Source organism: Gossypium hirsutum, chromosome D10 (genome assembly GCF_007990345.1).
Source record: "Gossypium hirsutum isolate 1008001.06 chromosome D10, Gossypium_hirsutum_v2.1, whole genome shotgun sequence".
Lineage (NCBI taxonomy): Eukaryota > Viridiplantae > Streptophyta > Magnoliopsida > Malvales > Malvaceae > Gossypium > Gossypium hirsutum.
The window spans coordinates 30203225-30227553 of record NC_053446.1 but is presented as its reverse complement, the minus strand read 5'-3'; the positions used below and the strand labels follow the sequence as shown (position 1 = coordinate 30227553).

The 24329-nt window shown below is 33.2% G+C and overlaps 1 protein-coding gene across 5 annotated transcripts; it reads left to right on the top strand.

Moving 5' to 3' along the window:
• The first annotated feature begins 1374 nt into the window (after nucleotides 1-1374).
• LOC107914844 (non-lysosomal glucosylceramidase) lies at nucleotides 1375-12721 on the top strand. Of its 5 annotated transcripts, none has more exons than XM_016843888.2 (18): nucleotides 1375-1761; nucleotides 2644-2754; nucleotides 2872-2928; nucleotides 3083-3159; nucleotides 3240-3339; nucleotides 3820-3893; nucleotides 4902-5002; nucleotides 5083-5186; nucleotides 5353-5406; nucleotides 5503-5558; nucleotides 5642-5680; nucleotides 8509-8650; nucleotides 8865-9049; nucleotides 9433-9500; nucleotides 9695-9767; nucleotides 10590-10651; nucleotides 10802-12065; nucleotides 12202-12721. In XM_016843888.2, exons 1-18 carry the CDS (start codon nucleotides 1681-1683, stop codon nucleotides 12461-12463), a joined length of 2910 nt encoding a protein of 969 aa, XP_016699377.1. In that variant the 5' UTR covers nucleotides 1375-1680; the 3' UTR covers nucleotides 12464-12721. The 5 variants fall into 5 exon arrangements, with proteins under 5 accessions (XP_016699377.1, XP_016699378.1, XP_040958256.1 ...); XM_016843889.2 differs by having other exon boundaries at nucleotides 1726-1761; nucleotides 3240-3268; XM_041102322.1 differs by lacking the exons at nucleotides 1375-1761; nucleotides 3083-3159 and having other exon boundaries at nucleotides 2640-2754; nucleotides 3240-3268.
• The last annotated feature ends 11608 nt before the right edge of the window (nucleotides 12722-24329 follow it).

Here is a 24329-nt window from a genome sequence, read left to right as displayed (position 1 = left end):
ATTCAAAAGTTTTTATTTAAGTCACTAGATTAATTTTTTTTAAAGTTTCGCCAGTGAGCTCCAAGCGACGATTCGATGATCGATATAGTGGATCAGTACCCATCGACGAGTAGGACATACCTTAGATCCAAGTTGATTTGATAGTTAATGTCAAAGATTAAAGAAAAAAGTTATTTGAATGTTGGTTCGCAAATTGTGACTTCCAAAATTGTTTCATAAAAAAAAAATTGAACTATAAAAGATAAGAGGAAAAAAAGCTTTCTATTGGTGTCGGTAGTATGAACAAAAAAAACTATAACATTGATTTTAATAGTATAGTGACTTAAATGAAAACTTTTAAATAATCCAGTGATCAAATTATAACTTTTTTTATTAAGCGACTAAAATGAAAACTTACCCATAATTTAATGACTAATGGTATAGTTTACCCTTTTAATTATTAGTAACATATGAACAAATCAAGCAAGTGGATCTTGTTATTTGTCCCGAGAGCAGGTGGTATGGAAAATGGAAAAACAGTAGAATTAGTTAGTTGCTCACTGCGTGGGACGCTATGCGATGCGGTCCAGACAAACACCACACGACACAACCGCATATTATCTCAAGTTCGCACCGCCCACTAAATTAGCAAATAATCAAATAAAAATTTTCTTATTTTTACTTTTGTTTTCATTTTTAATTTTAATTAGAAAAAAACTCCACCATATTCTTTTTAAGACCAAAAAGAAAGATGACCCCACATCCTCACCCATTGGAGGCAGCTATCACGCAACGCCCTTTTACCTGTTCTTTTCCTTCTAGGAAAAATCAAAATTTCAAAATTTTTCACATTTTCAAAAAAATATAATTAATAAAATTTTAAAAATATTTGTTGTTTTTAATTTATATGTTTTGAAAATACGACACTTGGCTAAGAATCAAGTTATCAACATCTATACTTATCTTAAGCTTTTAATCCAATTGGTGTATGTACATACTCCGATAAAAAAATACTAATGTATATAACTAAATTGAAAAATTATTAAAATATTTTTTATTTAAAAAATAAATTATACTATTATAAAAACATGTTTTTTAGTAAAAATTTTTCATAATGTTTTAATATACAAGTTGATAATAAACCAAAATTTTAACCTAACATTATTATTGTATTTTGAACTTGGATGAAATATGATATTAACAAATAAATAAAAAATGAAAGAAATTGGACTTTATTGTGGCGTTGACACCCACCTGGCGATCCATGAGAGCTGACAAGGCTCCAAAGTCCAAATGGCTCTTCCACGCGCCAACCCTACGGCTCCACCCGTCCCCTCTTCATTCTCTCTCTTTCTTTCATTTTAAATTTTTATTTCTCCTCTTTTTCCATTTTTATATCCCAAAAAAGCCGCCACGAATGCTTAACGCTTCTCCAGTTTTTCTACACGGAAATCTAAAGTACCCCTACATATCTGATCCCGCGATTCTCTGATTTAGCATTTCCATTCCTTTTCTATTCTTTTCTTTTTTTAAAATATAAATAAGAGATCTTTCGAGTATAGGAGGCTTTTTCTCCCAAGTTCTTTTGCATTTATTTATTTTTCCTTTTCTTTTGTTGATCGCATGAATTTGGGAAGCATATAACTAAAGAGAAGGGACAGGACATTATTGGAGTGGAAATTTGAATTTTGATTAGTCAACATGGTTACTGGAAACTTATTTCATTCTAAAAAGAATTCATGGCCGCCTGAAGAATATGTCAGCCGTAATACTTTACAATTGGTAAGTTTTTTGTTTTGCCTCTTTTCTTTTCTTAATATTAACGGGGATAACTTTGTTGATTATGGCGTTCTTTTTTTCTAAGTTGATTTCGTTCTGTTTGGTTCCTGAGAAAATGTGTAAAAGCGGAGGAAAAAAAATAGTAGTAGTCTAAAAGTTAAGAGGAGCAAGGTTGTTTTTCCACAGAATTAGTTCTATCCTAAAGTAATAAGGTTCAAATTCATTTTGTAGAAAATTTGAACTATTTATTTTGTATATTTTCTGCCTCTTATTTAATTCAATCATCGCGCTTGATTTTGTAGATAGCATATAAGACATGCCTTAGGAACTATTTAATTAAATTTTTACTTAAATATTTGGAAATGATCCTTTTTCTATGTATTTACCATTAATGAGAGCTTGACTGCGAGCTTGCGTCTCGTCAAAATTCAGGAAAAAAAAGGGATCGCTGGCCTGATACGATTCATGCCATAGATACGATTAGTTGATTTTTGCGGCTGGTGTCTGGTCAAAAACCTGTAAATTGTTAGAAGTAAGAAAAAACGTTTTGAACTTGATGCCAATTAGAATCATTTCAGTATTCGTTTCAACTGTAGGGAAGAGATTGACAGTGATTCTTCTCAAATTAATACAGTTGGTTCTGCCTGATATTATTTCATATCTGATAATCTTAAATCAGCAATATGACAATATTCCGTCTGCATACATATGACTGAGTAAAAGGACTAAAAGTGACATTTTGATTTAATTTTGGGTCTTCAATGCCACATCTCTTTTATATGAGAACTATTTTATTTGACATGATAATCGTGGTTTTTATTTCAGATTAATTTAAGCTTTCTTCTGTACTGATTTTAGTGAATTTTTTGGTTTGGTTCTCTATAGTTTAATTTTGATAGTGCTGCCCCACCAAAACAAGCTTGGAGAAGAAGGTTAAACAGCCATGCTAATATTCTTAAAGAATTCAGTGTTACATTTATGGAAGCAATACAGATGGTAAGTGATAGAAGACCCTGCTTGACTGATTCCAGATAAGAGATAATTAATTCTGTATAGCAAGTATGCTTGATATCCTGTACTGGTTACCTTGGTCTGGGAATTTTGAAATCTTAGGTGCGATTAGGCATACGTCTATGGTCCTATGTCAGGGAAGAGGCTTCTCATGGAAGGGTAATTCTCTTGTTTAATTCAGTTTACACTCATTTGATATTCTTTCCACCTTTTAGTTTCTAGAAATAGGTTATTATTTCCTAGATAGCACAACTGCAGGATGAAGATGTTTTCTGAGTTTTTCTTTTTTATATTATCGCATGATTATGTGCAGAAAGCACCCATTGACCCTTTTACCCGAGAAAGTTGTAAGCCATCTGCATCTCAAGGAGTTCCACTGGGAGGGATGGGGTATTTAATCTGGTTAGCTACATTCAGTTCTTAGTGCTGGAACTTTTCATGTACTCTAATGGTGGCAAATCATGTTGCAGGAGTGGCAGTATATCCAGGGGTTTCAGAGGTGAGTTCAGGCAATGGCAAATTATCCCTGGAACTTGCAACATTTCACCTGTTATGGCTAATCAATTTTCTGTAAAGCTCTGCCCTTCTACTTATTTACTTGTTCGTGTTATATTTTTTTATGAGTTTTTAACTGATTTATTTCAAGAGAATGATCCAAAACCAAAAATATGTATATAATATAAGATCGGTCAACATATGGTTTTAGGACTATCAGCTGAACTCATGTATATGCATTGAACTTGAATTTTTCTTCTGATGAGACAAATTGACATTTTCGTTAAAAGGTTTTGAGAGGCAATATTTGAATTTTATAAGATGACATTCTTTTTCATTTTAAATCTAGCACCAATCATGTAGTTGCTGTGCACCATCAATTATTCAATATTATTTTATTAGTAGATTATGGTTGCAGTTTTTCCAACTTAAATTTATGAAACAGATATGGCCAGTCCCCCCAGATAAGGGATTACAAAAAATAAAAAATAGCTCAAGAAATGTTAAACCAGAATTTCTTCTTCTTGCTGGTTTGATTTATTTCTGATATTGTAGATATTTATATCTCGCGATGGAGGGAATAAGAAGTACGCATCAGTTTTGGCTCCCGGACAGCATGAAGGACTAGGGTAAGAAAGAAAACCCTGTTAAGCAATACTACAATCATTCTAAAAGAAAATGGATACTTGTATATCTTTTCATTTTTGTGAGCTAAAAGAAATAGATATTTTTCATGTTTTTATTGACTGGTTGTATATGAGGTTCACCTCAAGTGGTATACGAGACCTGTAATTATGCATTTAACAACAAACTTTGACTGGTGCATCATATATATCCGTGGCTTGCAAAATTAATTTGATGATGTGCATGTAAGTCAGTAGCTCTCCTACTTTGTGTACTTTGTTGATTATCTTCTTTGGTCATTCTATCCTTGTTTGTTTCACTTTGTGAATATCATCATATCAAGGGGCAGCAGTTGATACCTATTCAACTAACTGAAAATTTTGCATGTCATTAATTTTAGCTGTTAATATCCTTATGAGAACCTAGAGCTGCAGGTTTTGATAATTATGAAAATTGTTACCTGGGAAAATTCTATTCAAAATTTGATTGAGCAAATAGTATCCAGTTTGATTTCTATGTTCTAGTTCTTGCATTTTATTTATAACATTAAAACTTCATTGCTTCGTCATTTTTTTACTGCAAAATTGCCTTCAGCTTGGTACTTATTTATTTATCGAGCTTGGTATTTGATCTCTGAACTTCCTCTTCCTTTCTAAAATTATTTGGTAAGGAAATGCTAGCTACTTCATGGTTGATAAGCAATCTCCTTTTCAGAGTTGGGACGAGTGCTCAGTGGAAAAGGGAAGGGAGAGGGTTCTTTGGGAGGGTGTGTTAATTCATTGTTAAATATGCAGTGTCCTTCATGATGGTGTATTTTGTGTATTCGAAGTGCCTTTATATTAATTTATTTTTCTTGAGAAATTAGAAAGGTTCCATCGTACTTTTTGGGGCTTGCCTAGATTTAAGGAATAGGGATTTTTCTTTCTTTCATCATCTTTTTGAAGTTTGGGACAATTTTCTTTATTAGAGATTGTGTAGATTGTAAGTGTAATGTTAGTTGTATGCTTTCTCAGCAAAACTAGTGATGAGGGTATTTCTTCATGGGGATGGAATCTGAATGGTCAGCATTCTACATACCATGCTTTGTTTCCTAGAGCATGGACAATATATGATGGTATTATTCAAACTTTCTTTGTTTTTAGAAGTCTTTATTTTTCCTTGAATCTTGTTTTGAACAATCTGTTACTTTTTCAGGTGAACCAGATCCAGACCTAAAAGTGTCCTGTCGACAGATATCACCTTTTGTGCCACATGATTATAGGGACAGCAGTCTTCCAACAGCTGTTTTTGTCTACACGGTATGTTTATTAAGCATCTAATTTCAAGAATTTAATGACTTGTTACAACAGGTTTTGGTCTTATGTACCAATTTAGAATTGATCTGTAATTGGTTATTTCTGAGAATATTTAATGGCCCATTTCTTTGTTTCATTCCTTACTTGACCATTACTTATTCTATTGCAGTTGGTGAATACTGGAAAAGAAAGGGCAAAAGTCAGCTTACTCTTCACTTGGGCGGTAGTTCATATTCTATGTTCAAACTTGTATAGTTTTACTCAAATCAATGGTAATACAGGTGCTTGTATGTTCATTAATCAATCTTTGTTTCTGCAGAATTCAATTGGTGGAATTTCACACTTATCAGGAGATCATGTCAATGAACCATTCATGTTAGTATCTATTGTGTATGTTCTTTCCATTTGAACCATGCACTTTGGAAAATATCTTAACTTCCTTCCGTTTTATTTGATAGAGGTGAAGATGGAGTTTCTGGCGTACTTCTTCATCACAAGCAAGTCATCAAACCCTTATAGCTATATATGATGGTTGGTTTGCTGATTTCTCTTGGTAGTTCCATCCAAGTCTCAGCCCTTTTAACTACACACTAACTCGCAAATAATGGGAACATAAATGGAAATAGAGAAAAAGACAACTCACAAATAATGGGGACAAAAAGAAATGGAAAAAGGAGCAAAATACAATGCGACTATGTTAGACTCTTAAATAAGCCACCAATCGTTTCTAAAATCAAAAGTTAATATAATGGTAAAATTGCACTTTGCCCCCACAAAAAAGAAATTATTATTCATTTCTGGCTCCCCTAAAGCAGTTTTCTGGCTTTGCTCTTGTTGACAATATTTGACCTTGGGAAGAAATGAAATCTAAAAGAAAAGGTTATGTTTCACTAATGACAATTAGTGGCTTAATCAAATTACATAATTTACTAAAAATATAAATTAAATTAGATTTGTATTTTATCCATTGCTAAGGGATTTTTTTAACTCTATGAGCAAAGTCAAGAATCAAACATATGTTTTCATACTAGGATTATATTTAGAAAAATAAAAATTAATAAAAGGTGTATGGGTTGGATTCTTAACTATGCTTGTGAAGTTAAAAAAAAAGTCGCACACACTACATTGTAAGTGGATAGGATAGTTATCTAATTAAGTTGGGCTATGTTCTTTTGGGTTATATTAACATATTTGTGCTGGTAGAAAAAGTTGTATGACATTTTCTCGAAAATGAAAAGATTTGAGAACTCTACATTTTCCAATGGCACGTTGCAGAAACCCTTCGCACAAACTTTGAGATAGAACAATAAGAAAGTTTGGACACCGTTCTTTCTCTTTTTTGTTAAAACTTGGAGACATGATTCATTACTAGGAATGTTGATGTGAAGGGGAATGCCTGATTATTGCATTTCTAAAGTGTCGGAGAGAAATCACTAGTTGCCTAATTTTTTCTAGATGTGAAAAGGCACAAACCGTTCAATTTACCTTGTCTCATGAAACCTGCTTCGCATGTTAGTAGAGATGAAAATGGATAGTGCAGATTTCGATATTTGTGGATATCTGATTTGCTTTTCGTGGATTTAGATATTCTGGATCCGCATAATATTCAGATTTTGATATCCATTCTATGAATTCGCTTATTTTTGCGAATAACAGATACAAATTTGGATATCCATTATTCGCATCCACTTCACTTTTGTGGATAACGAATTCAAATATCTGACTCTATTATTCTCTTTACTTTGTACAATTTTTATTTATTTTTTGACTTATAAATTCAAATATTTTGTGATTTGAATGTTGGACAGATAATTTACTTGATTAGGATTTGGATTCTAAGAGTTATATTTGGATTTAATACGGATAATAAATAGATTCAGATCTTATCGTAGATTTGTGGATTTGGATTTAGATATTACAAAAAACTGCAAATTTTTTATCCGCTACCTTCTCTATATATTTGTGTGAATGCCTTAGGTGCTTGAAAGAAATACAGGAGGCTTATATGCAACAACCAAAAACTCAAACCAGTTGTATTGTATTTTGCGTATTATTATTATTATTATTATTTTTATTATTATTATTATTATTATAGAATGACTAGATCTTTCAAGAAGGATTCCTCGTCAATGTTCTTATTGTCTCTTCCTGAAACTTCTTTCTTCCTTCTCACAATGTCATTCCTTGAGAACTTGAGACCTTGAATTTTCGAGAATCATAGAATATTAAAATTAAAATTAGCTTGCTTAACTCCTTTATTATTAAGTTTTTCCTTGCTCTGTGGAAAATATTATATATTTCATGTTCTTTTCTTTAAATTTGCCTTGTTTTTTAATTAGCATTGAAATGTTCCTCCAATCTATAAGCTTCTTGGACATTTTCTTCACCGTTGGCAGTGAGATACTATTTGTTCATGTTTGGGCTTCAGAGTATTTATTTTAAATGGTCTAGTGTGATATATGTTACTTTAAAAATGAACATCAGCTGGCCTACCGATGCACTTCATTCTTCTTACAGTTTTGACCCAGATAGTGTTGATTCTGGCCAGTCTTAAGATGAGACGTGGCATAAGTTTGCCACAACATCAGTAGCAATTTGTATAGATGACATTGCCCTGTGTTATTATTTTTAAGCATAAAAATTTTTAGTCAATTTTATTTTAAAAGAAATAAAAAATATTTTACCTATATTTTGGTCTCTCTTCTCTCCCTTTGTTGTTGGAAAATATTTTATTTTCTTGTTGGAGAAAAGAGAGGATAAAGTAAGAGAAAGGAAAAAAACTAATTTTTCTGAAAGTATTCCTTGTATTTGAGAAATGAAGGAAAATTTGAAAATTTTCCAAATAAACATTCCTTTTTTGAAACCTTTCAACTTGTATTGTTAAGAATAAAGGGTTTGAACTTTTTTACATTTTTGTTTTTGTTTTTTCACTTTAAATATTCCTTATTGTTTCAACGAGTCTAACATGTCAATGCCAAGTAGGATCATGAAACTAATTATGCTTGATGGGATGGTATTTTGCCATGTGCCATCATATGATTGGTCAATGACCATCATTGAGAGTTAAGAATGTTTGGAGGAGTGGGTTATATTGTTAAACGAACCAATAGTGCAACATTGTACATATTTAAACTATAGGTATCACATTGGACAAATTACTTTGTTCAGGGGCCAAAGAAGACATTAACCATCCCTCATATTGTCTCCTGTTATCTTTGTTTGTGTTTTTCTTTGATTCATGATATATATGCATAAATAATTTGTATATATTGCTTACATTATGACTTGATTTCAAGCGTTTCTAAGAATTTTGGCCATTTCACAGGACTGCTAAGGGGAACCCTCCTGTCACTTTTGCGGTTGCTGCATCTGAAACACAGAATGTCAATGTAACAGTTCTACCCTGTTTTGGTCTAACTGAAGGAAGTTTTATAACAGCAAGGAAGATGTGGGGAAAAATGATGCAGGTACTGTTTCGTGTAAAAGGCTGTCTACCTGCCTTTTCATTTCATCAATCTTCCTAGCTGCAATTTTATTATGGAATTCAGTCCAAAGCATAAATCTTTGCTTCATGAATTCCTAATAGAATCACTGTACTCTTTAGAGGTTTTCCATCCCTTATGGCTATCCTATGAATTTTGCTGACCCCCTGAGAGTTAAATTGTTGTTTTCTATACAAAGGATGGACAATTTGATCGTGAAAATTTCAATATTGGACCAAGCATGCCTTCATCACCTGGAGAGACATTGTGTGCTGCAGTTTCAGCCTCTGCTTGGGTGGAACCTCATGGAAAGTGCACCATTGCATTTGCTCTTGCTTGGTCTTCTCCAAAAATAAAGTTTTCGAAAGGGAGCTCATACCATCGGTATTTACAATGCACCTTTTTCCTTATCCTTCAATCATTAATCCATGCTCAGGTATTTAGTTTGCTGTGTTCACTACAGAGCTGGGATCGGATGTTAGTGGTATTGTCTCTTTAAAGCAGCTACGGCCAACATGAATTTAACGCCACAATAAATTCAAAACTTTACAGCTCTGAGAAACACCTATTATTAGTCTCTACCATCTGTCTCCGTTAACTTTTCCTTTTACATCAGGATGTTGAAGCTGTACCTTTTTTCCTGGGAGATAGCTAATATGTTGCTGATCTAGTGGACATCTGATGTTTTTAAATCTAGCAATATCTGTTTTGCTCTTTGTAGTCAGTCATCTTATGTAATCCTCTCTAAATTTTCCCTTTCCTTACAGGAGATACACAAAATTCTATGGCATATCTGAAAGAGCAGCTGTGGACTTGGTTCATGATGCACTAACAAGTATGGATCTGGTTTGAATATCCTTTTATTATCTTGGAGTATCCTCTTTTTACAAGTCATTGTTTATTTGGAACCATGCTTTTCAATATAAATTTCTGCTTTTGTTTTCAGAACCTTTTAAGTGATACTAGTAAATGTCTATTAACTTCATATTTGAACCTAAGACCTATAGCATTTTGATTGATTGCTTGTAGATTACAAGCATTGGGAAGAAGAGATTGAGAAATGGCAAAGCCCTATCCTCGAGGATATAAGGCTGCCAGAATGGTAACATTCCGTGCAACCTTTTATTTTTTACATCAATCTTATCTTTCACCCTCCTCTTATTTTAATTTAGATTGTCCATAAAGAATGAATCTTAGCATGCAGGAAAACCTTTCTCTTTCCCATTTGGGTACTAGATGTAAGGAGAGGGTGTATGTAATGCATGTAATACATTTATATAACAACTCAATGCATTGCTGGTGCAAAAATAGACATGAAAATGTATCCATGAGCACATGTTTCTCCGTCCTTATTTGCTAGGAAGAAAGTGAATGAGATGAAATTGGGAGATGGAGGTCAAGGTCAAGGTGGGACATAGAATACCATGCATCTTTGACTCTCTCTAGGGGTTTTTACTACTCCTTAATCAATTTGATTTATGCCTTTGAAGCTGCATAATCATTGTTCTGCAAATTCTGTCTCAGAGAACACAGCATCCATGCTCCGTTTGCTTACTAGTGTAATAACATGAGGAAAAAGCTTATTTAACACGTATGTTCTACAATAGTTAGACATGAAATAAAGAATAAGAAGTACAAATTTAAACATGCAAATTAGAAAGATGAGTAAAAACTCTTGTAAAAAATAAGACCTCTTCAAAAAATTCATGTGAGTGGCTAAAAATTACTAATTGTATTAGTTTATAGCTAACTAATGACTAAAACATGTGGTACAAATAATACTCCAACCAAACATAACATCAGTGTATTTTTGGTCTGATATTGTTATTTGATGCTTATAAGCCACCAGAAAAAAAATGTGTTTAGTTATAGATATATCTTCCTATATCATGTTAGTTAGCTAATCTTTGTCTTTTATTTGCAGGTATAAATTCACTCTGTTTAATGAGCTCTACTTTTTGGTTGCTGGTGGAACTGTTTGGATAGGTACTCATACTAGGTGCCCAGTTTTTAACATGTTGGTTTAGCTTAAATTAATTTTTGCATCCTGTAACTTGTAGTCTCTTGTATACTGGCAAAAACCCATACCAACACCTTGGTCAGTAAAGGTTGCTAACTTATTCAAACACTTGGCAGATTCTTCCTCGCCATCTGCAGATGTGAAAAGTGATCAAGATCCACCAATAAAAGTAGAAAGCAAAAATATAAAAGTAACTGAAGCTGAAATGAATTGTAGGCATAGTACTGGGTTTGAACATACTAGTACAAGTGGTTGCAACAGTTCAACCGGTGTTGGGTTAAAACAGAATGGCAGTTCAACTATTCCCAGGAAAAAACGAAGCTGCAAGCACTTCTCGCATCACTTGAAAACGGAGGATCAACTTGATGGCAATGAAGATGTTGGTAGGTTCCTGTACTTGGAAGGAGTTGAATATATCATGTGGTGCACTTACGATGTACATTTCTATGCATCATTTGCCCTTCTTGAGCTTTTTCCCAAAATTGAACTCAATATTCAACGTGACTTCGCCAAAGCAGTTTTATCTGAGGATGGAAGGAAAGTAAAGTTTCTAGCAGAGGGTAATTACGGAATTCGTAAGGTTAGAGGAGCTGTCCCTCATGATCTAGGGACACATGATCCTTGGAATGAAATGAATGCATATAATATACATGATACAAGCAAATGGAAGGATCTGAATTCCAAGTTTGTGCTTCAAGTGTACAGAGATTTTGCTGCCACAGGAGATATGGCATTTGGTATTGAAGTTTGGCCTGCTGTACGCACTGCAATGGAATACATGGAACAATTTGATAGAGACGATGATGGCCTCATTGAAAATGATGGATTTCCAGATCAAACATACGATGCTTGGACTGTTCATGGTGTGAGTGCTTACTGTGGTTGCTTATGGCTTGCCGCGCTCCAAGCTGCTGCTGCAATGGCCCAGCGGCTAGGCGATAAGTTCTTTGCTGAAACATGCAAAACCAAATTTTTTAGTGCAAAATCAGCATTTGAGAAGAAACTATGGAATGGTTCTTATTTCAACTATGACAGTGGGTCTAGTAGTAATAGTAAGTCGATACAAGCAGACCAACTGGCAGGACAATGGTACACATCATCTTCAGGCTTGGGTCCCATCTTTGATGAGTTCAAAACAAGAAGTTCTCTTCAGAAAATATTTGATTTCAATGTGATGAAAGTTAAAGGAGGCAGGATGGGTGCTGTAAACGGAATGCATCCGAATGGAAAAGTGGATGAGTCTTGTATGCAGTCACGTGAAGTATGGACCGGTGTTACCTATGCTGTTGCGGCAAATATGCTTCTTGCTGGAATGGAGGAAGAAGCATTCACTACAGCTGAAGGTATTTTCATTGCAGGCTGGTCAGAAGAGGGTTTCGGGTAAGTGTTTAACATGAGGATCTTACATTATCATTGGTGACAATAGCCATCAATAGCTTGCTAATTTCACTGCTATCCCATCAAAATGATTGTGGTGTGAGAATCTCTATTTATTTCCGATTTCTTTTGCAAACAGATACTGGTTCCAGACACCGGAAGGTTGGACAACCAATGGGCATTACCGATCACTTATATACATGAGGCCTCTTGCAATATGGAGTATGCAATGGGTATTATCTCCACCTAAAGCAATTATTGAGGCCCCTAAAATAAATATGATGGACAGAATTGTGATTTCGCCGGCAACATTTTCATTGTCTCTTCCCGAAACACGAGTTAGAAAAATCGCAAATAAAACAGCGTGCTTCGGGAATTCTTCATTGCAATGTACATGCTGATCATCCTACTCATGTATGTAAAAAGAAGGAAAATGTTAAAGTTGTTTTTTGCTTGCTTTTAACCCGTTTCAGTAAAATTTGAAGCTGTACTGGCAGGTGAAGGAGAAGCTGTTTTAACTGCTCAGGGATATAACATGCAAAAAATGAATATAGTCATTCTTAGAGCAGATATTTTATCCGAATTCAGGGAGGGTTGTGTCGGATATATGGGATATATGTAATTTTTCATTATACTAATAGATTATATTATTGTATTTATGTTAATTAGTCCTAGGTTTTTATTTTAAGGACAATTAGTCTAGTTTTAATTGAGGTGCCTTTTCGTCCAAAAAAAAAACGAAATTCAGGTGCCTTGGCACCGTGTTTGTTTTAAATAATTAATTTAACATTAAAATATTTAACATTAAAATATTTAATATAAAAAATATTTAATAACATAAAATATTTATAGAATTTTTTATAGAATTTTATGTATTTTTAAAATATTTATAAAATATTTTTATAATTTTTTAATTAAATTTTATAGATTCTTATGTATGTATTTTTATAACTTTTTTTTTATTATTTTATGTATCTTTTAAATTATTTTTAAAATTTTTAATTTTTCACGCTTAAGAATCAAAACTAAATTGACTGAAAGTGTGAAGTTGTTGCTTAAATTTGTTTAAACATTTAGAATTGTGATAAAATTGGTAGGACTTGTAAATATTGAAGAGTTAAATTTGTTAAGGTAAAGTACAAAAATAGTCATTAAATTATTGACTCCATTCTATTTTGGTCACTTAGTTATTAATTTTTTCGATTTAGTTATTGAATTTTTCAAAATTAAATATTTCTCACCTCCCGTTAGTTGTAGTTAGATTTTTTTTTACGAAAAATTGACGTGAAATTTTCATTTAAATTTTTCACGTGGTTAGGTAATTTTTTCTTTATATTCTTTCCTTTCGCTGTTTATGCTTTCATTTTTTTTTCTTTCACCAATTTCTTCTTTTCTCACCAAACAAGACGCTACAATTAGGATATTGGCAAACCTAGAATCCGACCAGAAAACCAATACTGAAATTTGTAAGTACTGTTGTCCTCCTTTGACAAGTGATCTATAAGTATTGTTGTTAACCTGTTACTTCTCACCTAAACTTTAATAGGCAAAAAACAAAAGAAAAGTAAAATGTAGCATATTGAGTGTGACATTTTGGCTATGGAATATACTTCTCAACTTATCTACAAGTTTATGTGCCTTGTGTTAAAAAAAATGGAATGACTAAGACGTACTTGAATAAGTCCCACTTCTTGAAGCATTGTCATAGGTTGGATTGTTTCCATATTTAGGTGAATAGCAATTTAGAACAAGATTTTTGGGTTGTGCTAATATTGTGGTTTGTATCTCGCCTATCAATGAAATCACTTCGGGAAATTTGTTTAAGGAATCGAATCGAATCATGCCTATCTAATCTATTGGATCAAGGAAGTTGAATCAAATTTGAAGACTTAATTGTCAACAATCCTTTTTTACCTTTTTTGTTATTATTCTATTGTATTCAACAAGTTTAGTTGTTTGATAGGGATTGATATAGATCTTCATTATGTTAGCAAGTCTCGAGAAACTTTATATAATTGAGAGACTTGTATAGGTTTATGTACTGATTATTGAGAAAAGTTAATATGTTCAAGTTAGGAACATTATTTGTGAGAGTGTATTTGATTGTAAAAATCTAAGTATTATGGTTTTACAAGCTAAGTTTACACGGGTGAATTTAACAGTGAAAGTATCAATCTTCAATGGTACAAAAGTGAGGAAATTGTCACTAAGGTGTGATAGATTTAGGTTCACTTCTTGTAAGTGTTGAAGATAGTGGATATTTCTCATTGAGCTAAGTTTTACAGATGTAGGGAAATCAAATTGCATAAACAATTTTTGTGTCCCCTATTTTTGTTCATTGTTTCATAGTGCTTGAAGAAATGTCAACTTCCCCAATCACTTCTTATAGCACTTAGCTTGTTTATTAGCTGTTGCATTTAGATTAACATTTGGTATTAGAGCTTTCTACTTAATATAGCTAGTGGAGATTCCCAGTGTTGCTAAATTCAAGATATGGAAGGTTTATCTACATCATGTCCCCCAATGCTAGAGATTGACCATTATGCAAACTGGAAAGCACGCATGAAGCCATGGATAAAATCCATTAATGAGCATGCCTGACGAATTGTTCTTATTAGATGGGAGCCACCCATGATGGATATTGAGAATGTGAGAGTGGCTAAGCTTGTGGTATAGAGAGCCAATAAGAAGAAAAGGTTACCAATTCCAACTCCAAAGCTTTATACGTCATCTTCTGTGGAGTAGACTTGTAGGAATTCAAAAGGATTGATAAAAATACTATTTCCAAATTTGCTTACTATATTTTGGAGATTCCTCATGAACGTGCCTCCACTGTTAAACAATCAAATATGCAGATGCTAACCCCTGATTTTAAAACCTGAGAAAGCTAAAATCAGAGACTATAGGAGAGTTTTATGCAAAGCTTTGTGATCTTTCAAACCAGGTGTTTCAACTTGGAGAAGAATACTCTAATTACAAACTAGCCAAGATGAAGATAAGATCTCTTCCTAAGAGATACTTTATCAAGGCTACAACTATTGAGGAGGCCAAGGATCTTGGAAGGTTGGCTACTGTTGAACTCATTTGTAACATCCCAGTTCTGGTGAATTCAAGGTTATGGCGCGTAGTTTCAAAATATTCTGTATGGCGAAGTAGTATTCGCCCTAGTACTTCTTTTTGCGTATAGGATGAGTGTTCTAAGCAATGTTTAAGTTAATGATGGTTATGTGTCAGATTGCTAAGTTAATTGGAAAATAATAATAGGAAAGTAAAAAGGTAGTTATGGTATGAGTCCACGCCAAAGGTATAATGTGCACTTGTATGTCTGAGGCACTATTCAAGTCATGATACAAGGTAATTTAGTTAGGAGTCAAATGAATTGAGTAATTGGGTATTTAAAACATTGGATTTTCATTTATTTCATTCTCTGATTCTGTAAACCAATATGAAAGACAAGCTCTGAATTCAGGTGACATGTGTTGAGCTCTTATAGGTGAAATTGGGCTATCTATATATGTGTATGGGCTTAGAGATAGAGGGTTCTTCTTCTTCTTCCTTCTTTTAAAATACTGCTATCTGATTCTTTCTGGAACCAAAATCATTTCTTTCTCCTTTAAGTTGGAAGCTGTAATTCTAGATCCCATTAGTAATTACTACAGGTCTAGGTAAGTAATATGCTTCTGCATGTTGAACTTAAAAAGAGTAGTCTATAAAGAATATACGAGTAGTAGAATGAAAGTATGAGACTCTTTTTGGGGGTTGTCAGTGTTTGAGATGTAAATAATTGTTTTTGAATGAATCTTTGACGATATTCCTATGTTCTATTAGCAGTGGTTGTTGCAATTTCATGATGGATGTAGAGTCTGGAGTTCAAGCTGTTGTATGTGGGTGTCAAGTGAGTTCTAAGTTGATTTGCATGTATACTATTCATATCGAGAAAATACCTATAGGAAATTGATTGAACGATGAATCCAAAACTATGAAAAGTATAGTATGTATATTGGTAGTGAATCTGATAATTCAAGTATGTGATGATTAGTGTATGAGTACTGAAACATTGAAGTATGGTTGTATATGTATGTCTGGAATGTATGCTATGAGATGTATGTTCTATTGGGAGTATGTTAATGAATTAAAATGTGGGGCTTAGATTGTGTTAGTGCATGAAGAATCTATAAAGTGGGTTTGTGTTTAGTCATCGTGGTGGTATCTAACGAAGACCGTTGAGACAGAAAGCATGAACTCTGATAAGAAACTCTGAAGTAAAAGTCCATGGTCATGACACCGTCTTAAAAGGGACTAATGGATGGTGATTACCCAATGTGGTTCTTTGTGTGTCCCAGGACTATGATGGGCAAACGTCACGTAATGTGAGTTTAGACAAATCCATATCGTAAACACGACAACTAAGAACTGCCTTTGTGGCGTACTCTGAAAGAATTACCTTTGTGGTGTACTCTGAAAGTACTACCTTTGTGGTGTACTCTGAAAGAACTACCTTTGTGGCATACTCTAAAAGAATTGCATTGGTGGCGTACTCTAAAAGAACTGCCTTTGTGGTGTACTCTGAAAGAATTTCCTTTGTGGTGTACTCTGAAAGAATTGCCTTTGTGGTGTACTCTGAACGAACTGCCTTTGTGGCAAAATCTTAAAGGAATGCTTTGTGGTGTGATCTAAAAAAGGTGCCTTCGTTGTGTATTTTGGGGGATTTCCCATATGGCGGGTTTTGTATGAAATGATTTGGCGTGTTTAGTATGGCATTTAAGTATGATTAATGGAATTAAGTATTTATCTATTGGGTTCCAAGTAAGTACGAAATAAGTTAAGTAATGACTGACGGTAAAGATCTGAAGAGATATGGAAAGGTTTAGGGAATTTCAAGGTAAAGATGTCCTGAAAAAATGTTCAAATCTAAATGTTTGATGAAGGTTTCCACCACCTTTGTTGTACTCGTTCATGAATTTTGATTGTACGATTGATTTTAGGTTAAGTTGTAAATGAAATGCCTTTCTGGCTGCATTGGTCATTGTAATGGAATTTGAGTGGAGATATAAATATTAATATTGGAAGATATGACTGAAGAACTGGAGTCATTGATGGGAAACAAAAATGGGTTCAAGGTAAAGTATGATAAGTAGTGTTTACAAAAAAAATAGAACGTAAGGGGTATTCACCAGAAGCAACTTAGATGTCAAAGAACAGTAAAATAGACATCATGAATCATCAGCTATACTGTGTAGGTATAAACTAAGATAAATGGTGTATTTCTCACTAAGTTCTTATGAACTTATCTGTTTGTATATTGGTTGCAGGTCAGCATGCTGAGAGACTATGCCAAGAGGGACGATGCCGAGACTACGCCAAGGAAGTGGCATATCAGTTCATTATGCATGCAGAACAAGCTTGGTGGTGTATTAAAAATTAGTTGTACTACATAAAAGTCTATACTTAGGATAAATGTAATAGGTTATGTTATTACATGATAAATTTTGTAATTAAATTACTTTAATTATCTTTGTATATGTCATTGTCATTGTCATTGTCATTGCTGGAGCAACTATGAATGCAAAACATTAAAATCATAGGATAAATCAAGTTAACATAAACATTTCAGTTCATAAGCATGATATAAAACCTTTATCGGGACTTATACGAGCCTCCATACACTTTAAAATTACCTTGAGAACGAACAAGAACTATTTTAAAAGGAATCCAAAATACAAGGTCGATGTTGCTACGTGAGGGGGTTCCTCGTCACGATGTGACATACTAACTCGGCCTCGTTGCGGCAACAGGGTTCCACGTGATATACTATTTTGGTACCTAATGCTAAGACATCACATATTTCCATCACTTTTGCTTAAATTAGCTATATTTACTTGTACCAAACATACCAAAACATTTTCAAATGACCACATTCATCCTCACTACCAATTTCAACATTCAATCATTCATCAACATATCTTTTTCACTTACCAAAATCACCAATCAAACATAAACTATCTACTAGCATGATTCATACTATTCCATATCTCAAATACAATTTCATATGTTTATATCCACTCCAACCATTACCAAATCATACCAACTTCATCTAAGCAGTAACAAAATATGTCATACTTCATGTACTAATATTTACATACTTGGAATGACGAAAATGTGCAAGTGTTCACAATCGCAACAAGTAATAAAGTGATAAGTAAATGTCGAGTTATCGTACCCACAGGGACTGTAAAAAAGAATATTTATGAAATTATTGTTAAAAAACTTTGGTGATGGAAAATATTTTGGTTTAAAGATGATTAAAAACTAAGGGTTAAAAACTAAGTAAAAAAGAAATTTAAAAATCAAAAGGTTCTAATGCACGATTTCAAATAAGGTTTAATCAAGATGATATAATTGTATTGAATTAATTACATTGACTTAGAATTATTAAACTTGTGTTTATACTGCTACGAACAAATTCACGGCAACTCAGTAATTTGCTAACTACTGCTCATACATACTTATTAAATTAATCAATCTCTTGAACATTTTTCAATGTCAATCCAAGCGATTAATCAATCTTCACAAGCATATAAAAGATCAAGTGAGGTAATAGAGTATTTCTACATTGAAACAGTTTAATCACAATAATCTTGCAAGTTATGCAAGGCATATGTATCGCCAAAAACAATGTTAAATTAACTTCAGCTACCTTGAAGAATAAACATGCACTGATTAAGTATTGTGTCGATTTATTACTATTTAATATAATTTAATAATTTAATAATTAATTAGTTATCTAACAATTAATATTGCAAGAATAACTTAGGCATGATTTTACTTAATCAAGCATCTTACCGAGGCCTATAACAGCACAAACACAATTTCAATAATTCAAGCAGACAAAATACAATCAACCCAACTCAGATTAAATTCAAGCTAGATTGATTAAAATAATCATTTCAATAGCATAAATATTCATAAACATGTTTGTTAAAACAACAACGAAATTTAAAGAGATAGGGAACAAGAAGAAAATCTGGTGTTTCTCCGTGGTTTGACTGAATTCTCCGTTCTTCGTTGTCCTCAGCTATCAAGGTGGCTTATGAAAACTTTAATTTCTACTCGAAAATGACTGATGAAGACCTCTTTCCCAAGAGAAGAAATCGGCACTTGAATAAAAGGGAAAATGAGAAGGAAAAGTTGAGAGAAAGTGAGAGAGAAGAAGAGAGAATGAGAGTGTGAAGGATGAGTTGAATGATCAGCAAGGGGTGGCTTTTATAGCTGATTGTGACTGCTAAAAATAGCAAATTCCATCAGCCAAAGAGACCCCCCTTGGCTAGCCACACACATGGCAAATTTGAGAGATTCAACTTTGCTAAAAATAGCCTGGGGCAAATCCATAAAGTCACATTTTTTGGAGGGGTTTGAATGCAAGGTTGAAAGTTCTTCAAGGGATTATTTGCAAGCTTATTTAGTCAGCTAAAATGCTGATTTGGGTTAGCATATGAACGGTTCTAGGCAGCCCAATTGGTGGCTGGTTCGGTTCACTAGATTCGGTTAAACCAATGCGGTTCAACTGGACCCTTTTTTTCATAATTAATTAATAATAATTTATTTATCCCAAATTAAATTGGGAATAAATTAAAATTAATTATATTATGAATTATCACACATTTTTGGACCATCTTAGGCTGGAAATAAATTTGCCTCGACGCTTCAAATTTTTTCTCGGTTTCATTCTTTGAGCATTGTCTGTCAAGCCAATTTTTGCCCTTTGTGCGAATCTGTCGAAAATAGTCAAAATTAATCAAAATTAACTATAAAATTAATTAAAATTCATCATGTTCATATTTTTAACATAATTTAATTATTTTATAATATTTAATTATTTTTCGACAATAATTTAACCGAAATAGCATGATTTTAAGTTAAAAAGGGCATGTAAAAACACATAAATTTTCATGTTTCCAATACACATGTCAACTTCTATAACACCCCTTACCTAGTCTGGTCACCGCACCTGACCTATGTAATGCAATATTAGCCACCTAAGTGAATCTCCATTAACACCCAACCTATCCTCCAGCACACCACAATATAAAGCATGTAATATGGTTAAGTTTTCAATCTGCAGTGGTATGTCATATAGGTATTTATCATCAAAACCTATTAATCCAGCTCACGTACAAATAAGGGTCCACATAATAACTTAAGGGTTCACATATATATGTAAGTAAAATATGCATAAATTTAAGACAGCCCTATCTCACGAACTCACTTCGCAGGCTTTAAGGTACGCAGCTGCGGACCTACTTTGCTAGAAAAAACTTAACATTTTTCCATAAAAGCATATAAGAATATACTGATAGGAACTAATAGCATGCAAACTTTAAGTTTTTTCAAAACAATGCACCTTGCGAAGTGCAGCAGTTCATCTATCTAACATAGGGGTTTGAACTCCTGCATAGTTCGCACATTCAAAGTCTTTTAAAGAATAAGTTTTTTAAACAGGGTCGGTCTTGCAAGCTACCCTTAAGAGATAAGGTTATGCGAACTCGATTCGCAAGGTTTCTGTAACTCAAAAACTTTATGAGTTCGTAGATAGCAGTTCCCCAATCGCTAGGGTTCACACTTTAGCAAAGTTCAACCCTTGTCACTTCGCAACAACCTTGGCAAACTCTATAGTTTTTCAGTTTTAAAACATTCATGCTATTGCCTTTCGCATACTCAAGGTTTAAAAATTAGTGCTTAGTTGTGAACTCATCAATTAAGAAAAAATCAATCAAACTTGGATTGAAATCTTATACTTGAAATACAGAGGTGCTTAATAAGAAATATTGGTTCACAGATAAAAAAATAAGGACAACATAAGGAAACATAATGAAAATAACTAGTCCTAAGACAAGCAGCGAAGTCATCAAAAAGATATCTCTAAGCCCGAATAGAAACCCACATTACCTTTAATCTAAGGTGGCTTGCTCTATTTTTCTAGAGTTTATGCTTCTTGGAATACTCGCCACATCGTAGCTCACCTTGCAATCTAGTTATTTGCAATATTTAATAAAGAGTGTGCGAGTTATTGCGAACTTAGTGAACAAACAGGAAAGAATATCCACATTGTAGTACAAAACATAAGTTAAATAGAAGCATAGCCATGGTTACTAAACTACGAATAGGGTTCGCCATACTTACAGTCAGATATCTTAATAAGAACTTAGGATTTTAGAAACACAATCTTATCCACTTGTTTGTTCTTGATGGATAAGCGGATCTCCTTATAACGTCTCAGAATAACTTAATGAGTTATTAACATGTCTCATAAGTGTAGCATAAGGTTAAAAATTCTCCAACACACCAACATGTCCCATTAAATGGAGCCTAGCTCGGCATTCCCTTATCTCCCCATCCTATCGCAGGGCCTTAATGCCCAAAACATAAAACATAAAGGTGTGTACTCACAATCCTATAACATGCCATTATATCTGACAGATTTAGAAGGTTATTTTGTCAAAATATTTACTTAACACAGAGCTTGCAAATCACAATGAGCTCACAAAACATGAAATCATATAGAGCTTGCCATATAGAGCTCACATATCACTTGTTCATAAAAACATGTATTTAAATGTATTCATTAAATAGAGTTACAGAAAATACTTTCTCTCAGAACTTAGGTCAAAACCCTAAGCTCTTGATTAACATTATAGTTCGCACACATATGTGGTGATCCCTAAATACTCACCAATTTGTTGAAACTTAGGCAAGCTTCGCTTTTCCCTTGTCTTTGCTTGTAGACGGTTCTGTTGGGTCGCAATAGACACACATAAGTTACAAAAAACACATTCAAAATATACATATAAATATAAGTGAACCTAGGTTCACACATACTGTGCTTAGAAAACCTACTCTCCTATGCTACGAACCTTTTTGAACATCAACAGAGAAACAAAATCTTACCTTGATTTCTAAGAGCTAATTCTCGGGTTCTATGAAATTTCTAAATGGCAATGGGCTATTTATAGGCACTTAGTGCTTTATTTTTCTTAAGATACTCTAGTTGTAATAGAAGTAGGAAATAGTTACATACACGAATGGTGTTGTAGTCTAAGTTGACTTCCTAACTCAAGTATAACTATTCTTTTCACAAGTGGCTAAAATTGGCGAACCCAGTTTGCCAACCTACTGGCGTCTCAGCTTACTAGGCCGAAACCAATATTTGCAATTCGATAGGCCCACTAGTGACCTCTACTCGTCTAATTTGTAACACCCATAACCTGATCCGGTCGGTGGACCCGAGTTACGGAATGCTACAGTCATAAGCAGAATAGAACACATTCAAATCATATTAATTATCTCAACTAAACATAGAATACTTCATAAATGCATAATTATTGCTCAAATTTAACAAAAATCATCCAAAATTAGTCAATTCATTATGATTAACACATACATCATTTCCCAGATCATGTATGGGCTTATGTATGCTCCAATGCCATCCAAAATTTAATTAGGATTAATTTGCAACATTTTTAAAATTTCAGTTCAATTATAAATAAAAACAATTCAGAACTCAATTTAATCATCATAAATCAATAATCAATCATTATTCATAGCATATATGTGAAAACGAAACTTAAATCAGGTCCACGAGACCTTAAAAATAGTTTGGAAACAAATAAGGACTAATCTGAAACAAAATAAAAAAACATGAACAATTTCAAAATAGGGGTCACACGGCCATGTGGCCAGGCCATGTGATAGAGCCCAAGCCATATGGATCAAGAACATGGTTGTGTGGCCAAACCGTGTATAGTTCAAAGTTAGGGGTACACAGTCGTGTCTCCAGGCCATTTAACAGTCTAATGCCATGTGGAAAAACCTGCACCTAAAAATCAATAAGGCACATGGCCATGTAAGAAGGCCATGTGTGGCACACGACCGTGTGGTGGACCGTGTCCTAGGCCATGTGCAACCAAAATGACTTCAAAAACAAGTAATTTTGAATATCATTTCTTCGGTATCAAACCCAACCATTTCCACCTATTCAAAACACATTCAAACATGTCAAAAACATACTAAAAACATTCAACCTAAGTGCCTAATCAATGTACCCTCATTGGTACTGCAATTCAAACATTTAGAATCCAAATCACATACATCATTTCCCATTACACAAAACACGTATCTATCAAGTATTTCATAACCTTAAACCGCAATCAAAACCAAACATGGAAAGGTATGAATCTTACCACTTATATACATATGGTTAAAACATGCTAAAAAGGCCAAATAAACACAACCACAACATCACATAACAAAGCATGGAACAACATGTCTAATAACAAGTGAATTTGAACTCTTAGTACATGCCACTTTGAACTCTCACTCTTTTGTATCCCTATACGGATCAAATCGAAACCTGAATTGATTAATTTTATTTGAAAAAAATGATAAAGTTCATAACGAACTTAAAATCATTGTGTATATCAAAATGACTGGTATTATTATTACTGATCAGTAAAATTCACATTCAAAAAAAGGGAAATTTTTTTGGTTTTATGGTAAAAAATTCTTTCATCTCAATTATTTTTCAAGAAAAAAGAGAAGAAAACAGGGGGTCTGTTGAATTTCAAAACCTAAATCAAAGTAATCACAATTTATACCAAATCGATGAACGGAAAGTGTGAGCTCCGACTTGAACTTCCAACTGACATAAACTGCTGATAATATAAAAGAAAAACAACACAACGAATGTAAGCAATCTCTTCTTTGTAAGTTTTAAGCAAATATTTTCTTAGTAAGTTCATATTAAACTTAAACTTTAACTTTAACTTACCATAAAAGTTGTAACTTAAACATTTTTCTATTAAAATTCATAAGCATGGTCTTGCATTCATTATTAACCTATACGTATCACAAATCTCACAAGGTTAGTGAGTTCACATATACGAAACTTATAACTTTATCATATCATAAAACATATACAAGTAAACACATTTAATATACCATTCATTCAACATTTATTTATTTAACAATTCACATTTCCATTTAAGTGTTCATTTCAAATATCCCATCTTACATATCTATCCATATAAACATTTCATATAACACTTCATATAATTGTTTTCACATAACTGATTCATATAATTATTTCATTTATCAATTTGTATATAACCAATTCTTATAATCATTTCACAAAACCATTTCAAATAGCCATTTCAAAGTGTTAACCTTAACACAACATGATTCAATAATTCATATTCAATAAACAACTATATA